At 55.5% G+C, this 16,897-nt stretch overlaps 2 protein-coding genes and 1 long non-coding RNA gene across 4 annotated transcripts; all 3 read left to right on the forward strand.

Moving 5' to 3' along the window:
- Positions 1–5,573: 5,573 nt before the first annotated feature.
- Positions 5,574–9,132, forward strand: LOC139826519 (uncharacterized). Of its 2 annotated transcripts, XM_071802537.1 has the most exons (7): positions 5,574–5,804; positions 5,947–6,026; positions 6,141–6,261; positions 6,861–7,388; positions 7,951–8,048; positions 8,488–8,637; positions 8,843–9,132. In XM_071802537.1, exons 1-5 carry the CDS (start codon positions 5,718–5,720, stop codon positions 7,960–7,962), a joined length of 828 nt encoding a protein of 275 aa, XP_071658638.1. In that variant the 5' UTR covers positions 5,574–5,717; the 3' UTR covers positions 7,963–8,048; positions 8,488–8,637; positions 8,843–9,132. The 2 variants fall into 2 exon arrangements, with proteins under 2 accessions (XP_071658638.1, XP_071658637.1); XM_071802536.1 differs by lacking the exons at positions 7,951–8,048; positions 8,488–8,637; positions 8,843–9,132 and having other exon boundaries at positions 6,861–7,571.
- On the forward strand, positions 8,100–11,931 carry LOC139826554 (maestro heat-like repeat-containing protein family member 7). The gene is made up of 11 exons (XM_071802687.1): positions 8,100–8,135; positions 8,488–8,637; positions 8,954–8,997; positions 9,332–9,476; positions 9,596–9,733; positions 9,935–10,111; positions 10,476–10,631; positions 10,808–10,909; positions 11,152–11,392; positions 11,651–11,710; positions 11,798–11,931. Exons 1-11 carry the CDS (start codon positions 8,100–8,102, stop codon positions 11,929–11,931), a joined length of 1,383 nt encoding a protein of 460 aa, XP_071658788.1.
- A 709-nt stretch (positions 11,932–12,640) lies between these two features.
- Positions 12,641–16,306, forward strand: LOC139826423 (uncharacterized). Its single transcript, XR_011736468.1, has 3 exons — positions 12,641–13,253; positions 14,846–15,122; positions 15,621–16,306. It is a non-coding gene; the product is annotated as an uncharacterized lncRNA (long non-coding RNA).
- The last annotated feature ends 591 nt before the right edge of the window (positions 16,307–16,897 follow it).

Genomic DNA, 16,897 nt, shown 5'->3' on the forward strand with positions numbered 1-16,897 from the left:
ATATATAAAGAATCTCGAGCAAAATCAACTCAAAATGGGAAATAAGTACATCTGAAGGATAAAAGTCTTTTCTTTTAAGTGGTGGATGAAACCTTACATCCACCTGGAGAACAAACATTGACAAGAGAACAGCAGCATAGGCCTTCTTTCTTTGACATCATGCTTTTACAACCTTGACCTCAAGAAGCTATCCTACAGACAGTATGGTAGATCAGTCCCCAGAGCTGGCTGTTCAATGGCTGGCTGGCAGAGCCTACCAAAAACCCTGTGAGATAGGTTTCCGTCATACCTGACCTGCAGTGAGCTTGTTTAGATCTAGTGACCCAGAGGCATGACACACCCCTTGAGCTATTCTGTCTCCTGATAACTCTTACTGGTAATGCAAGCCTTCTTCTTGGAAGGTTAATTTTGTATATAGATCAAATACACAGATTAAACAGGCTCCAGCTGGCTGCACAGGATGCTGTACCTGGTGAAGATAGAGCTGCAGTGGTTCCACATGTGCCTCAGGGATCAGAGTACCTGATCCACTTAACTGAGAGGCCTCTGTGGCCATAGATGTCCTTGCATAGCATTCACCAGCACAATAAACCACTGGGGGAACAGAAGCCCACAGCTTTGTGTTGAAATCATCCAAACACATGTTGGAGATCATGACCGCCATCGACCCTAGTGAACCTTCACAAAGGTCTTCCTCACAAAGTCTGGCCCTGACACTTCCCAGGACTGGAAGGATATGCTTCAGCATGAGTACATAAACTGTATTGCTGTGCTGTGGCACCTGAGATTGCCAGGAACACCCACCTCTTGGTTCGGAGGAGTGTGATTGCTCTTGAGGTGTCCTGGACTGTCTCCTCACTCAACTGGGGCTTCAAGCACCCCCTTTTCTGACATATTGTGTCTGCATCAGGGGATGCTCCAGATCCATAAGAATTGAAGGCTGCTGATATCACCTCTTCTGGAAAGGGGCAGAAGGGAGAGGGGGGAAGGAAACAGAAGAAATGCTGCTTTATTGCTATTTATTACTGAAATGCTCTCTGTTTGGCTCTTCCTGAAATCTCTCTAATCATTCACACCAGGCTTGAAGCCTTTAGGAAAATGCTGCAGAGAGCCTTGGCTTGTAAGGGCGTGTTGGATGTTAATGAGCCGTCTGCTGCCACGTTCCCAAACTGCAGATCCTGAAACAATGAACAAACCTCCAGCAAAGTAAAAGGCAGAAGCGAACTCAAGTTTCTGAAGGTGCTTGGGATCCCACAAAGCGGGGATCACTGACACAGCTCTGGAGGAAACAACCAGTCCGTGTCCCTGGAGGCTGGTGAAGCAAAAGCCTGCAGACACTGGTCACAGGTGGTAAAGGTGATGTGGAGGTGGTTCTGATGCCATGTCAGCCCTTCATGTGTGTTTATCATCAGAATGGCCGAGCTCTGACCCCCAGGGCCTGGCAAAGGAGACCTTTTCTCTCAAATGTTTCTCAAGGCTCTGCCTGTGGTCGCTGCGAGGGTATTTGTGTTTGCGATTGGGTTCGGTGCCAAGTGCTGTGGTTTTCTGAGGATTTGGCAATGCCTGTGAGGTCCCCAAAGCCCATCCAGCTTCTTTCATAGGCCTGGCAGTGGTCCTCAATCACCTAAGCTGTCCCAGTGCCAAACTTGTTTGAATCCTCAATTTGGATCCGTGCCCCAGCACTGAAATGCACACATTCCCTCTTCTGCCACCCCAAAATAAAAAAGAGAAGACAATCTATTCCACATTAGCATGACCAGCCCATGCTCCTCAGGTGTTCTTCTTGCCTCTAACACACTTACTGCTACGCATAGACCACTCTCTTCCTGCACTCCCATGTCTCTCACTGACCTTTCACTCTTGTCTTCCAGTAACGGGCCAACACTCCAGGAGGTTCATGCTTCCTCCAGGCTCACGGATGTTTCCTGAGATCCATCCCAGCGTGGGGAGTGTAAGAGAGGAGCAGAGCAGGGTCACCTCATTGGGCATGACTGAGCACAGCCGCCTCCAGCAGCAGCCATTTTGCATCTCCCAGGTACAGCCATGCCCACAAAATGAAAATATCACTGCCATCTACGATTAGCCCAAGAGAGGCCTTTCTTCCTTCCGTATTCCCAAGAAAATCTTCCTCTTATTCCCCCTCTACTTGCGGACATCAACTGCTTTCCATTTCTGGGCTCAGACATTCACTAAATGGAAGGATTCACTAAAGCCATCAGCCATCCCATTACTTCTCCCTGACACGCCCCAACCCTCTCCCTGAGTGCTTGTCTTTTTATGACCATCTGTGCAGCAAGAGTAGTCACAGGAAAGCACCAAATACATAAAAACTGGTGCCGAGCAAAGTGCTGTACAGACCTGATGAGTCGCCTCTGTGGCTGTGTCCTTCCTGGAAGGTGTCTGTCCCGAGAAGGGGATCCAGCTTCTGCCATGAGAGGCACATGAGAGTGTCCATGCGCCTGGGCAGGAAAAGGGTGGCTTTTGCCAGACTACCCTTCATCTGAACCACTTAGATATCTACTTCTGGATGGAGACAGGGCAGCAGGGGTTTTTTAGTTTATTGGTGGGTTTGGTTTTTTGTTTTGGTTTTTGTTTGTTTGTTTGTTTGTTTTGGTTTTTTGTGTGTGTGTGTGGGTTCTGGTTTTGTTTTGTTTTCTTTTCTTTTGTATTGTTTTGTTTCGTTTTGTTTTTGTAGACACAAAAATGTGTCTGTATCTGAGTAGCTGGCGAATGTTTTTCAAGAAGGACTCCTCATAGACATTATTTGATTGAAATAATTGTATTTATTTTTCAGAGTAGACTAGATTCCCTTTTTAGGAAGCATTATTATTATTTTTTTTTTCTTCACATTACTTCCTTTGAGAGATGGTGTGAATTTTGGGGTTGTCCTGTGCAGGGACAGCAGTTGGACTCGATGATCCATTTCCTCTTGTCCTATCACTTGCTATCACTTGGGAGAAGAGACCAACACCCTTCCTGCTACAACCTCCTTTCAGGCAGTTGCAAACAGCAATAAGGTCTCCCCTGAGCCTCCTGTTCTCCAGGCTGAACAGCCCCAGCTCCCTCAGCCGCTCCCATCACACTTGTGCTCCAGCCCCTCACCAGCTTCGTCGCCTCCTCTGCACTCTCTACTCCCTCAGTGTCCTTCTGATGAGGAGAGGCCCAAAACTGAACACAGGATTCAAGGTGGGGCCTCACCAGTGCCTGGTACAGTGACACAATCACTTCTCTAGTCCTGCTGGCCACACTATTCCTGATACAAGCCAGGATGCTGGTGGCCTTTTTGGCCACCCGGGCACACGCAGGCTCATGTTCTGCCACCGTCACCAACACACCCAGGTCCTCTTCCTTTCCAGCCACTCTCCCCTGAGCCTGGAGCGTTCATGGGGTTGTTGTGACCCAAGTGCAGGGCCCGGCACTTGGCCTTGTTAAACCTCACATGGTTGGCCTCAGCCCAACCATCCAGCTGGTCCAGATCCCTCTGTATAGCCATCCAACCCTCCCGCAGATCAACACTCCCACCCAACTTGGTGTCATCTGCAGACTTACTGAGGGTGCACTCAATCCCCTCATCCAGATCATTGATAAAGAGATTAAACAGAACCGGCCCCAGTACTGAGCCCTGGGGAACAGCCCCTCCTGACCGGCCACCAACTGGATTTGGCTCCGTTCACCACAACTCTTTGGGCCCAGCCCTCCAGCCAATTCTTTATCCATCGCAGAGTCTACCCACCCAGCCCATGAGCTGCAGCTTCTCCAGGAGAATGCTGTGCGTTATGGTGTCAAAGGCCTTACTGAAGTCTAAGTACACAACATCCACAGCCTTTCCCTCAGCTACTACTTGGGTCATCTTCTTGTAGAGCGACATCAGGTTGGTCAAACCTTTCATAAACCCATATTGACTAGGCCTGATGATACAGTTCTCTTGTAAGCGACGAGTGATGTTACTCAAGATCTGGGTACCTGGAGCACAACTGTTCTGAGTATTAAAGACTGAGGCAAAGGCGGCATCTAGTACCTCAGCCTTTCCACCTTTTTCACCCCCTCACCACCTGGATTTCTCCTTTCGTGCTCGGCCAGCTCCAACGCTTTGTCACGTGGTTACATGGTTAGTTTATCCTCAAGCCACTGAGAGCTTCTGTAAGCGGTGAGACAGCAGACACCTTAAACAAAGTCCATCCTCTGTGCTACCCACCCTCAGAAATCCCTAGAAATCTCTACAGAGCCACCAAAGGAGCAGCTTCGCTGCTGTTCTGAGCAGCCAGCCAGCTGAACACCAGGCGCTGGGACACAGCGGAGGGCAACAGGGAGGTCCCGAGGAGAAATGAGGGCAAAGGGGGGCCTGGAGGCACCCCAAGGACACCCAGGTGCCCAGGGCTAAGCTGGCCTGTGCCTGCCAATGGGACACCCTGCCCCTCCCTGCCCAAGTGCAGGGTCACAGTGGGGCCCGTTGTGACCTCACTTGGTGACGCCCACTGCACCGCATGTGCTCAGCGCAGCTGCGGGCCCCAGCCCACACTGTCCGGCAGGACGGTGACAGGAGAGGGTGTGCGAGCACGGAGACGGCGACTGGCCCCCGAGCGCAGCCCACCTCTTTCAGAGAACTGGAGAATCGGAGACTTCTTTTGTTTGGAAGCGACCCCTGAGGTCATCGAATCCAACCATATCCCAATTCTAGCTGCCCCCGGCAGACTCCCCTCTGCCCCCGGCAGACTCGTGGCGAGGACTCCTCGAGCGCAACCCACGTCCTTCCCCGCTGCCCCCGGCAGACTCGTGGCGAGGACTCCTCGAGCACAACCCCCGTCCTTCCCCACTGCCCCCGGCAGACTCGTGGCGTTGCGCCAAAGCTTCCCCCTTCACCAGCCCAGCCTCTTTCCTCCAACCCGAAAGATGGCGGAGAAACTTCTCAGGATGGCCCTGAAGGAGGACAGGGCTCCTCAGGAGAGCAGCTCTCCAGTGGAGTCCCATGTGCTATGCCTGGCCCAGCAACTGGAGATGGGTGAGTGAGGGGCCCTGATTTTCTGGAAAGAGCGGGGGGCCAGTGAGAGCTCCCTGTTCAACGCCAGGATCACGTTTCCCTGCGCGCTGGCAGGGGCGTCCCACGGGTGGTGGGCGTGATGCTGCCTGAATGGCAGGGCTGCTCCGAGCTGGGAGCCAGCCCCAGCTCATCCTCTGCGGGCTGAAGCGAGTTCTTCACCCGCTGCACTGGGGGCTTCCCGCATCCTGCCTGGCTCCAGCATCGCAGCCCATCTGCCGGGCACCCTCCAGCACTGACACGCAGGGGAAGACTGTGCCAGGGCAAACGGCACAGGGCTGGATGGGGGGCAGAGCTCCTTCCTCTGCTCTTTCCTGCCTGCGCACCCTCCCTGTAGCCCTCCCTGCTCTCCTCCTTTCTTAGATGCCAGCTGGTTACCAGTGTACCACCTGGAACCAGAACATGTGGATGTCATCACGGCCTTTGTCAGCAGCCCGGAAAAGGTAACTGTGGCCATTTGGAAGGCGGCTGAGCTGGTGTCTGCTGACAGGGGCTCTGCTGCAGGGCTGCTGGAGGGCGCTGGCTGGGCAGAGCTGCTTCTGCCAGGTCTCCATCCGGCGCTGCACCCCCAGCGCTGCAGTGCCACTGGCCGTGTGTCCCCATCTCATGCTCCCTGTTTGTCTCTCTGTCCCCCGGCTGCCAGGACGAGGAACGGAAGCTGAAGTTCCTTAAAAGCGTGGCTATGCTCTTCAGAGCCGCAACGTACAACGGTTTGTCCCAGGGCCTAGATCTGTTCTGCCAGAGATACAAACTGGCAGAGAATATCAAGGTGAGGGGATAGGCGCTGGCTCCGGGGAAGGGGACAAGGCCCCCAGCACCAGCGCTTGTAAGGACAGCGTTGGGCGGGGCAAGGGGCTGATGGCACTGGGTGCTGGCAAGCTGCCAGCTCCAATCCTGGCTGTGCACTGCAGGTGCTGCTGGAAGAAGAGCCCAGGGACCAGCTGCACACAGCGGTGCGGCGGAGCGCCATGTTTGCCATGGCCGAGATGAGGTACCTGCCCATCCCTCCCGGGGACTCCTGCCCCAGAGCCCCGTGTCCACCTGCACGAGGCCTCCGGGCACTGCTCCCCGCACCAGTGTCCAACCGGCCTCTCTCTCTTTGCAGCTTCGTGGAGGCGGTGCTGGAGGGGAAAGAGATAGGCCTCCTCCGCACGTGCTTCTCCAGCATCTTCCTGCTTCCTCCAAAAGAAGAAATGCAGGACCTGAAACCTTTCCTGTACTTCACAGTAAGTGCTGGGTGACAAAGCAGCCCACGAGTCCTGCCTTGGTGCTGGGAGTTCAGCTCAGTGTCCCGGGGGTGAGGGGGACAGCGGGAAACACGGCCACAACTCGTTGTCTCCCTTGCAGACCATGAAAGGCATGGACACCATGCTAGTTGCAGTGGTGCTCAACTCTCCCACCTCCGGAGTCATCGAGAAGATGCAGAGTATCTTCCAGGTCTGGCATGTGCAAAGAGTGGGCTTGACAAGGGCTGTTCTTCACCCTGGGGGACAGGGTGCCCACTGCTGAGTGGACAGTCCCACCCCGTGCCATGCAGAGAGCGCACTGCAGGGTGGTGCCCACCTCCCTGGGGGAACCAGGGGCTGCCCACCAGGCTCTTCCACAGTACAGTGGCCACACAGGGTGGCATCTGCCTTCCTGCCTGGCTAGAGGGCTGGCCGGGGGCATTTGTCCCAAGCCTGCCGTGGACCCCAGGGCACGAAACCACTAGAGGCTTTGCTCCAGATCAGAGGAAGCTTTAATGGACTGGGCGAGTCCCGCCCAGGACTTGAGCACTGGAGTGGTGGCTGCTCCCAGGGCTCACCAGCAGCTTCTCTCTCCCCAGATGCTCTTGACCTTCACCACCTCGGAGAGGGCATCTGTGCGGGAGAGGGCCGTGGGCAGGATGAGGGTGCTCAGCTTCCTGCTGGCCAACTACTCCTCACTAAAGGTAACGACCAGGCACACCCCGCTCTGCCAGGAGCCAGCTCTGCCCCAGTCCTGTTTCGGCTGGGGCTGCCCAAGGAGCCTGGAGGGAGCACAGGCCTGGCAGCTTTCCCCGCATGGGGCTGTTCGGCAAGACGGGTTCCGCAGGGCCATGCAAACCTCTGACCCACCTGGATCCAGCCCTGGGCACACACATGGGTTCAGGGCTTTGGCCCCAGGTGCCCTCAAGCCCTCTGCTCTTCCTCATCCCTCGCCCAGGCCGATCCCAATGAGGACAGACACGCCTCCTGTGCAGGGATGCAAATGCCAATCATTGGACAGCTGCTGGGACATCTCCTGCTACTCCTCTCATTCAAGGAAGAAGAGACCAGCCGCTTGGCTTTGGACGCTCTTTGTCTCCTCTTCCAATTCAAGTATCAGCAACGCTGTAAGAGAAGCTGTGGTGGGACGGGTTCCCCTGCACACCAACATCACCCAGTAGCTCTGCTCGTCTTCCTGACGGGTTGCCACAGACAGTTGTGCTGCTTGCCGGAGGCACCACCTTGTCACCAGCACTGCCCTTCCTCTGCTCCTGACCCCCACGCTCTCTCCCAGGCTGTTGATGGTGCCATGTAGCTCAGCTGCTCCACAGGAGCATGGGAGGCAGCCCCACGCCGCATCTTCCTGTCTCTCCCAGCTAGCCTGTATCCCTGCCCCGCGGCACTCCGGCCAGGCGAGCTGTCCCCCACGTCACCATTATTCCAGGCATCGGGGACTGAACTGTGGGGCTGCATGCAGAGCTCTAGGACCTTGGAGTTTCCAGGGCCAGAACCACTCGCACACGTACACTGGAGGCGGGTCAGCCTTTCCGTGGCACCGTTCTCCACCACCTCCTCCCCTGATGGCGGGTCATAACCTCCCTCCTCGGCCATTCCAAGATCAAAGCTTTTTCCAGTATTGGGGAAGCTGCTGCATCTTGTCGACTCTTCTGTGTTTGCCCTGCTCTTTAGGGGCGACACTGACAGAGGAGAATACACAGCTCCAAGGGGACTTGGAAGCCGAGACCACCTCCTTGCGCACTTCGCCCAGCGCCACTCACATTATCAAGGTAACGAGCTCCCCCCTTGCTGGCACTCTTGGCCGTGGCATCAGCAGGGGAATGGTGAGAGCGAAGGCGTCCACAATCAGCGGGCTGGCGTGGCCTCCCTGTCCCTGCTGAGAGGCTTCCTGCTGTCCCTGAGCAGGGACGATGCGAGGGCTGCGCTCCAGTGTCCCAGCAGCAGCCCCCGTCCTCCCGGCCACCAGCAAGCCCTGGCTGGCAGCAGGGTCCACACCTTGTGCCCATGACCCCAACCCTCCTCCCTCACCCTGGGCCCTCTCTTCTCATCCTCCCCAGCAGTCACTGCTGCCCCTGCTGCCAGCGTTGCTGCGGGCACTGCCGCCAGCACTGCCGGGTGCCTCTGCAGGGCTGCTGGCACTGCCCAGCTAAGCAGCAGCTTCAGGGCCCTCAGTGTGACATGGCTGCGCTGCCTCCCTTCCTCCCTTAGTGCTTTGCGGAGTACCTCCAGCCTTCTGAGAGGTCAGACCTTGTCCGGGTGTTCATCGAGGCAACGACCGACTCCAGCACCTTTGACAAGGAGGCGGCCAGAAGTGTGCTGGACATGGCCAAGGGAAACCCGGACTTGTGGCTGGTGGATGTAAGTGGCCTACAGCCTGTTGCTGGATTGCCCCGCCCTTCAGCCCTGTCAGACCTTGTTCCTCCCTCCATCCCTCTCTTCCTCCCAAACCCCGGTGTCTCGGGCACCTGAAGCCACCTCAAGGCGGCACAGAGGGATGGCAAGGGCAGCTGAGGAAATGGCCGCACTCCAGTGGCTGCGCCATCCTCACCTGTGTCCCCTCCAGGTGCCAAAGATCACGAGCTGCATCCACAAAACCCTGGGATGCATCAAGACAGTCCCAGCCCGGCAGAGCGTGGAGTCCCTAATGGTCCCCATGGCTGACAAATGCCCTCAGGAGGTGGTGACAACACTGCTGCAGGTCGCTCCAGGAGGAGACAGGTACTGTCCCCACACGCCACGAGGGCTTGTTCCCTGTGGGGAGAGGGGCCTGGAGACGCTCTGGCTGCCAGAGCCAAGGAATCCTGCAGGACACACGCGAGGAGCAGGACCCTCCATCCCACCATGCGTTCCAGCCCAGGGGGTCAGCCAGGCCCACAGCAGGCAAAGCTGAACAAGCAAGCCTGAGCACACCCCGCGCTCCTGCCCAGCCCACAGGGAGCACCAGCTCAGCCCTCTGCTGCTGCCCAGGGCATCCCAACCATCCTGCAGGGCTGAGCGCGGCCACGCTGCTGTGGCCAAGGCTGCCCTGCTGACAGAGCGCTCTGGCTTGCAGCACTGCCCTGGCACTGTGGGAGGTGATGTTCTCCGTGCCCCAGACTGTGCGGAGCATTTTGAGGGAGCTGCTCAGCCAGCTCTGGGACCTGAAGAGCAGGCTCTTCTGCACACACCTGGAGGACTACTGCCTCGTTCGCTTGGCTGTGAGTTACCGGAAAAAGCCCCCGCTGCCCTGTGCCTGGGCTGCGCTGGGAACCAGGAGCTGCACGCTGCCAGGAGCCCCAGCAGCTCTGCCGGTCGCTCACTGCCGCCCTGCCTTCAGATGCTGGCCAGCAGAGATCTGGGAGACAGGACGTTTGCTGCAACCTACCTAGACTTCAGGTTCCTGAAGGAAGAAAGGCCAGCCATGCTCTCCCTGGTGCTCAGGGGCATCATGACACTGTCAGAGACAGTCGAGATGGTGAGTAAGGGCGTCGCCAAGGGGAACCGTGTTGGCAGCCGAGGGTCGGGGCAGGGGGTGAGGGCTTGGCCTTGGCTGGCAGTCAGGCAACGGGGTGACTGCTCCAAAGGCCCTCCCTTCCATGGTGGGGCCTGCTGGCTGCCTGGGGCGCTTTCCAGGCATGGACCTGGTCCCAAAAGGGAAACTCTTTTCTTCACACAGGCAAGAAAAATGAAGATCATCCTGCCAGACCTCATGAGGGTTCTGCTGTTTGGCTATAAGGCTGCCACCACGAAGGCTCTGCTGGTCTTCAGAACCGTCATGGCTCAGCTGGAGAGGAAGGAGGCCAGCCACGTCGCTGTGCAGATGGCAGAATTCCTCCTGCCCCTCTTGGATGACGTAAGGCTGATGTGGAAGCCCGAGCCCCACGGGTGGGCCCTGGGCTCTTGTGGGATGGCTTCCGTGTTCTGCAGCCCAGCACAGCTCCTCCCCGACAGCTGCTCCCGGAGCTCTTCCCACCATGGCTGCCGAAGCTGGTGGGGGATGCTGGGTGGCTGGGAGGGCACTTGGAGGAACAGGCACTCCCAGAACAAGTCTCTTGAGTGGCCTTTCACGGACCCAGGGCAGCAGATCTGGCCCACATCTCCAGCGTGCAGAATGCCGCCCTGGAGCATCTCCCCTCACATCAGCCATGCTGGGGCTTCTGCTCACCATGGGCAGAGAGCTGCTGGTGCTCCAGCTCTACTGTGCTTCTCCCTCCCAGGAGCTGAGCCAGCTGAGAGAGAGCTCCATCAGCCTCTTCAGAGACCTGATGAAGATGGCGGTGGGGAACGACAAGAGGGAGATGAAGAACGTGGTGCGACTCGGCCTGCTCCCTCTCTTCTTCCGGATGAGTGACCAAACGCAGAGCGTGGCCAAGGTACAGGTTTCAAAGCTCAGCACTGATGCGGGGAAGAGAGCCCTGGACGTTTGGGCCAGGGCATGTCCCAGCTCCCTAAGGGCAGAATCAGCCCAGGACCAAAGTCCAGAGGAGGGAGACACAAGGTCTCCTGCTCCAGACCGTGGTGCCATCTCCCAGCTTCTGCTGTTCCGCAGGCTGCTGGGGAAGCCCTTCTTGCTGCCGCAGAGCTCCTCAAGTGGAAACCGCTCAAGCACCTAGTGCGGACACAGCAGACATGGCAGATTGGAGAGAGCTTGGTGAGGACAACCCCCAAGGCTCAGGGCCCAGGCGGGACGAGGGCCACCCTACACGTCTGGGCTGTAGGCTCTGCACATGTGCCTCGCCTGCCCTGCTGCAGCCTGGACCTGCACCCTTGTGCCCTGTCCTCAAGAGCAGAGCCCCCAGGGGCTCTTGTCTCTGCCCCGCTGCCCTCCCCATACCCAGCGGGAGGGAGAGCTCTCAGCAACCCTGGGCACCTTGACCTGTGTCTCTCTTTCAGCCTCAGCCCCACAGGGCTCCTGGCTGGGACATGGGAATGGCCGGGGCGGGAAGGGGAATGGCTGGGTCTGGGAGCAGGGACTGGTCCAGCCAACTGGGAATGGACAGTGACGTGCCCATCCCCTTGTGCTCTCTCCAGCTCAAGCAGGACAGCAGCAGAGCTCAAGAATTCTTGATTCAGAGCCTGTCGTACCTGAAGGATGCTCAGGCCAGCTTGCGAGAGGCGGCCGTGAGGTTCATCGGTGGGTCACAGCCCCATGGGTCCCTCTCTTGGCAGCCTGGCCCCAGTCCTCGCCGCTGCCCTGGCAGCAAGGAGCAGCCCTGTGGCTGCCAGAGCCCCAGCTGCCCCGTGCAGGGCGTTGGCTTCCCTCTCCCAGTCCTGCCCATGCAGGTGGCCATGGTTCCCGCCTTGCTCAGTCCCACCAGCTTGGCCCCTGCTCTTCCCTGGGGCCAGCCCTGATGAGGGGAGGGAGCAGGGGCTGACGGAACTCTGTGCCCAGGGCTCGCTGCACGGCACCTGACGAATCCAAGCCAGAGGAAGCTGGCGGAGATCTGCAGCGGTGAGTAGGGAGCATGGTCGAGAGGGAATGCCTGGGGGTCTCTGCAGACGTGGGAGGTCATCTCAACTCTGCTTCTTTCCCTTGCAGCCCTTCAGACCTTGGCAGAAGACAGCGAGCCCTCCATCCGCTCCCTGGTAGTGCAGACTGTCATCATCATCCTGAGCTCTCCGAGGGAGCAGCCAAGGCCGCGATGGACCCTGCGAGCCCTGTGCTGCCGCTGATGCTGAGGCGTGCGGAGGAGCAGCTCTTCTCAGGAGAGTGGCTGGATTTTAATAAAGTGCCCTTCGTGAAGCTGGGTTTGACATCTGCCTTTTCCGCGGACCCCAGAACGCCTCTGAGTGCACTGGCACTTTTGAGAGCACAACCCAGAATCACAGGCAAGGGTGATGGAGCAGACAGAAGCACTGGCAATGAGCCTGTCCAAGGCAGCGGAGATGAAGCTCACTGGGCCCACGGGGTTTGTTCCTCGAGTCACACCTGGAAATAGCAGGCTTCTCTCAGGTGTCCACGTCTGAGCTGGCCTCACGGACTCCTTATGCACCCAGGGATGCTCAGAGACAGAGTCTGCCCCTTTTACACACAGAGGCAGGAGTCACAGTGTCTCTCTCACCTGCTGTTGCCACTCCCAGCCCTGCAGTGTGTCACCCTGCCCGCACTCATCTCCGATGTCCCACGTCACGAGGAATGAACACGGGGACCGCAGTCCAAGGAAGCACAACCCCGTACTGCGTTCAGGTGGTTACCCCCTAACGTGAAGTGACCTCGAGACACTGTCTGTCCCACAGGCCTTCAGGGAACCCCAAGGAACAGCTGATGACGTTTGTGGTCTCTCGGGTTCGGCTCATCCCACCTCCCGTACATGATGTGCAGGCTTGCATCTCATCTGTGCCATGCAAACATGCCCTGCTCGTGCTCATGCTCATGCTCATGCTCATTCACCATCCTTCCTCGGAGGGACAAAGGGCCTCTCCAAGCTGCGCTGAGAGGCCGGGGCTGGAAACGGTGGTTGTGCGGGGCCAGCCCAGGATGATTGTCCTGGGGCAGCTTCCGCAGAGTGTCCAGTGCTCACGGGCACAGCCCAGACCCTGCTCGGCTGGTCCGTCAGGTGTCTGGCAGGAGGCCGGGCTGTGAGAGGACACTGCTGCGTGCCCTCATGCTTCACACTCGCAGTGTTTAGCTCTGTACTGGTGCGTACTGGTGTTTTGACCTGCTGGTCACGTTCTTGGCGTGTGCTGGAGAGAAACCTTGGAAGAAGACCTAAACCTTCCGGCATTATCCTCAGGAGATCACCTTTCTTCATGGAAGGCTGTTCTGAGGCCAGCTCTGTCACTGAAGTGTCCACTGTATGTCCCTGCCTGCGGTCACAGGACTGCCACGCAGCAGGACAGTGACCAACCTGCCAGAGCACTTAGGCCTTGCACCAGCACAACGGATGAGAAGGAGAGTGTGGGAGCGGAAAGAGAACAGCTCTGGAAGACCAAGCGCTGCTGCTCCCTGTCAGTGCTGATGTGCTGGGATTGTTCCCCTTCACCCAATTATCCAGGTGAAACTTCAGCCTCCTTTACTATAATAAAAAGTGAGCTTCCGATGAAATTTAATGAGATTTCATTTATTAACTACTTGTTAACCTATGAACTAAGAGTACGCTCTTCTGCTTTGCAGTAACGGTATTTTTAAAAGGCATTCTTTCCCAGCCAATTTGAGCTCTGACTGAAGGACAGGGATGTAAATGTTGGCCTTCGCAGCCACGATAACCATTGGGCTTTCCTTGTTCTCTCTTGTGTCTCTGTATCAATTGAAAATAGCACAAAATAATCTTCTCATTCCTTACTATTAGGCAAGCTTTGTTGCATGGGGAAGATTTGTTTATTTGTCAGTCTGGTGCAAGGCTGATAATGAAGTGCAGAGTTTGTTGGGTGTTTTTTAAAAAACAATCCCTGAGGTCCTGAGTAAATATCCAGCTGAGCTGACATTGATACTGTAAATTGGCTAATTGAAGAAAGAAACTTCTAAAACCAAAAAAAGATGCAAGGATGATGCCAAAGCTAATCTGGATTTCATATGTACAGGGGAGGGTGAGGGCAGCAAGATGAGCTGACGTTGTTTCCTTACAGTAAAAGAATAGACAGGGTGAACGAGGGCCTGCTGCTGCGCTTTCTAAGATTAGAAGCAGACAGGACTGAGGTACTTTATGGCTCCTTTGCCTCCATCTTCAGCACAAAGGTCTCCTGGGACACTGTTCCTGAAGGCAGGAGTCTGGAGACCACCTAGGAGTGGATGGGGCTCAGTTCAGGGGTTACCTGATCAAAATCAGACACCTTTACAGAATAGGAGATGGGTCATTTGACCGGCTCCCTGAACACAAGTATCGCTGTGCTGTGGCACCTGAGATTGCCAGGAACACCCACCTCTTGGTTCGGAGGAGTGTGATTGCTCTTGAGGTGTCCTGGACTGTCTCCTCACTCAGCTGGGGCTTCAAGCACCCCCTTTTCTGACATATTGTGTCTGCATCAGGGGATGCTCCAGATCCATAAGAATTGAAGGCTGCTGATATCACCTCTTCTGGAAAGGGGCAGAAGGGAGAGGGGGGAAGGAAACAGAAGAAATGCTGCTTTATTGCTATTTATTACTGAAATGCTCTCTGTTTGGCTCTTCCTGAAATCTCTCTAATCATTCACTGTGGAGAGTTACTGGCTGTGTGCTGTGAACAAGCCAGGGCTTGATGCGGCTGTGCTACACGGAAGGATTTCCCTGAGACACCAGAGACAAAAGGAAACAGAAGCTGCTCTGCCCTCGACCCAGGCTGCAGGAGGGGCGTTGCCGCTGCGCATGAACAGTCTGTGAACAGTGCCCTGCAGCCAATCACCATAGTGGGGGGGGATGAGTGACTGTGAGTGTAACCAATTGTAGCCTGCACTTGCCGCATGGCCTTTTGGTATAGAGTATATAAGGCTTGGAAAAACGTGGTCTCGGGGACATTGATATTCAGTGTTGTTTAAGAGTTCATTAAAGAGTACGGATGGTAAATTCACATTGAATTAGACTCCTTACTCTCGCCCGGCCCGCCCGTTCGATCAAAGAGCTTATGCCGGTGTCTGGATTCGTCGAATTTACTACCAGTACAATTCACACCAGGCTTGAAGCCTTTAGGAAAATGCTGCAGAGAGCCTTGGCTTGTAAGGGCGTGTTGGATGTTAATGAGCCGTCTGCTGCCACGTTCCCAAACTGCAGATCCTGAAACAATGAACAAACCTCCAGCAAAGTAAAAGGCAGAAGCGAACTCAAATTTCTGAAGGTGCTTGGGATCCCACAAAGCGGGGATCACTGACACAGCTCTGGAGGAAACAACCAGTCCGTGTCCCTGGAGGCTGGTGAAGCAAAAGCCTGCAGACACTGGTCACAGGTGGTAAAGGTGATGTGGAGGTGGTTCTGATGCCATGTCAGCCCTTCATGTGTGTTTATCATCAGGATGGCCGAGCTCTGACCCCCAGGGCCTGGCAAAGGAGACCTTTTCTCTCAAATGTTTCTCAAGACTCTGCCTGTGGTCGCTGCGAGGGTATTTGTGTTTGTGATTGGGTTCGGTGCCAAGTGCTGTGGTTTTCTGAGGATTTGGCAATGCCTGTGAGGTCCCCAAAGCCCATCCAGCTTCTTTCATAGGCCTGGCAGTGGTCCTCAATCACCTAAGCTGTCCCAGTGCCAAACTTGTTTGAATCCTCAATTTGGATCCGTGCCCCAGCACTGAAATGCACACCCCAAAATAAAAAAGAGAAGACAATCTATTCCACATTAGCATGACCAGCCCATGCTCCTCAGGTGTTCTTCTTGCCTCTAACACACTTACTGCTACGCATAGACCACTCTCTTCCTGCACTCCCATGTCTCTCACTGACCTTTCACTCTTGTCTTCCAGTAACGGGCCAACACTCCAGGAGGTTCATGCTTCCTCCAGGCTCACGGATGTTTCCTGAGATCCATCCCAGCGTGGGGAGTGTAAGAGAGGAGCAGAGCAGGGTCACCTCATTGGGCATGACTGAGCACAGCCGCCTCCAGCAGCAGCCATTTTGCATCTCCCAGGTACAGCCATGCCCACAAAATGAAAATATCACTGCCATCTATGATTAGCCCAAGAGAGGCCTTTCTTCCTTCCGTATTCCCAAGAAAATCTTCCTCTTATTCCTCCTCTACTTGCGGACATCAACTGCTTTCCATTTCTGGGCTCAGACATTCACTAAATGGAAGGATTCACTAAAGCCATCAGCCATCCCATTACTTCTCCCTGACACGCCCCAACCCTCTCCCTGAGTGCTTGTCTTTTTATGACCATCTGTGCAGCAAGAGTAGTCACAGGAAAGCACCAAATACATAAAAACTGGTGCCGAGCAAAGTGCTGTACAGACCTGATGAGTCGCCTCTGTGGCTGTGTCCTTCCTGGAAGGTGTCTGTCCCGAGAAGGGGATCCAGCTTCTGCCATGAGAGGCACATGAGAGTGTCCATGCGCCTGGGCAGGAAAAGGGTGGCTTTTGCCAGACTACCCTTCATCTGAACCACTTAGATATCTACTTCTGGATGGAGACAGGGCAGCAGGGGTTTTTTAGTTTATTGGTGGGTTTGGTTTTTTGTTTTGGTTTTTGTTTGTTTGTTTGTTTGGTTGGTTTGGTTTTTTGTGTGTGTGGGGGGGTTCTGGTTTTGTTTTGTTTTGTTTTCTTTTGTATTGTTTTGTTTCGTTTTGTTTTTGTAGACGCAAAAATGTGTCTGTATCTGAGTAGCTGGCGAATGTTTTTCAAGAAGGACTCCTCATAGACATTATTTGATTGAAATAATTGTATTTATTTTTCAGAGTAGACTAGATTCCCTTTTTAGGAAGCATTATTATTTTTTTTTTTTTCTTCACATTACTTCCTTTGAGAGATGGTGTGAATTTTGGGGTTGTCCTGTGCAGGGACAGCAGTTGGACTCGATGATCCATTTCCTCTTGTCCTATCACTTGCTATCACTTGGGAGAAGAGACCAACACCCTTCCTGCTACAACCTCCTTTCAGGCAGTTGCAAACAGCAATAAGGTCTCCCCTGAGCCTCCTGTTCTCCAGGCTGAACAGCCCCAGCTCCCTCAGCCGCTCCCATCACACCTGTGCTCCAGCCCCTCACCAGCTTCGTCGCCTCCTCTGCACTCTCTACTCCCTCAGTGTC

This window comes from Patagioenas fasciata, chromosome Z, assembly GCF_037038585.1.
Source record: "Patagioenas fasciata isolate bPatFas1 chromosome Z, bPatFas1.hap1, whole genome shotgun sequence".
Taxonomy (NCBI): Eukaryota; Metazoa; Chordata; class Aves; order Columbiformes; family Columbidae; genus Patagioenas; species Patagioenas fasciata.

Excerpts from the sequence above, each read along its gene's own strand:
- LOC139826519 (XM_071802536.1), top strand. The coding sequence starts at position 5,718 with ATGCTCTTCAGAGCCGCAACGTACAACGGTTTGTCCCAGGGCCTAGAT. Across the intron at positions 6,027-6,140 it reads TTTGCCATGGCCGAGATGAG|CTTCGTGGAGGCGGTGCTGG; the intron begins GTACCTGCCCAT and ends CTCTCTTTGCAG. Across the intron at positions 6,262-6,860 it reads AACCTTTCCTGTACTTCACA|ATGCTCTTGACCTTCACCAC; the intron begins GTAAGTGCTGGG and ends CTCTCTCCCCAG.
- LOC139826554 (XM_071802687.1), top strand. The coding sequence starts at position 8,100 with ATGGTGAGAGCGAAGGCGTCCACAATCAGCGGGCTG. Across the intron at positions 8,998-9,331 it reads GTCGCTCCAGGAGGAGACAG|CACTGCCCTGGCACTGTGGG; the intron begins GTACTGTCCCCA and ends TCTGGCTTGCAG. Across the intron at positions 10,910-11,151 it reads GGCAGATTGGAGAGAGCTTG|CCTCAGCCCCACAGGGCTCC; the intron begins GTGAGGACAACC and ends TCTCTCTTTCAG.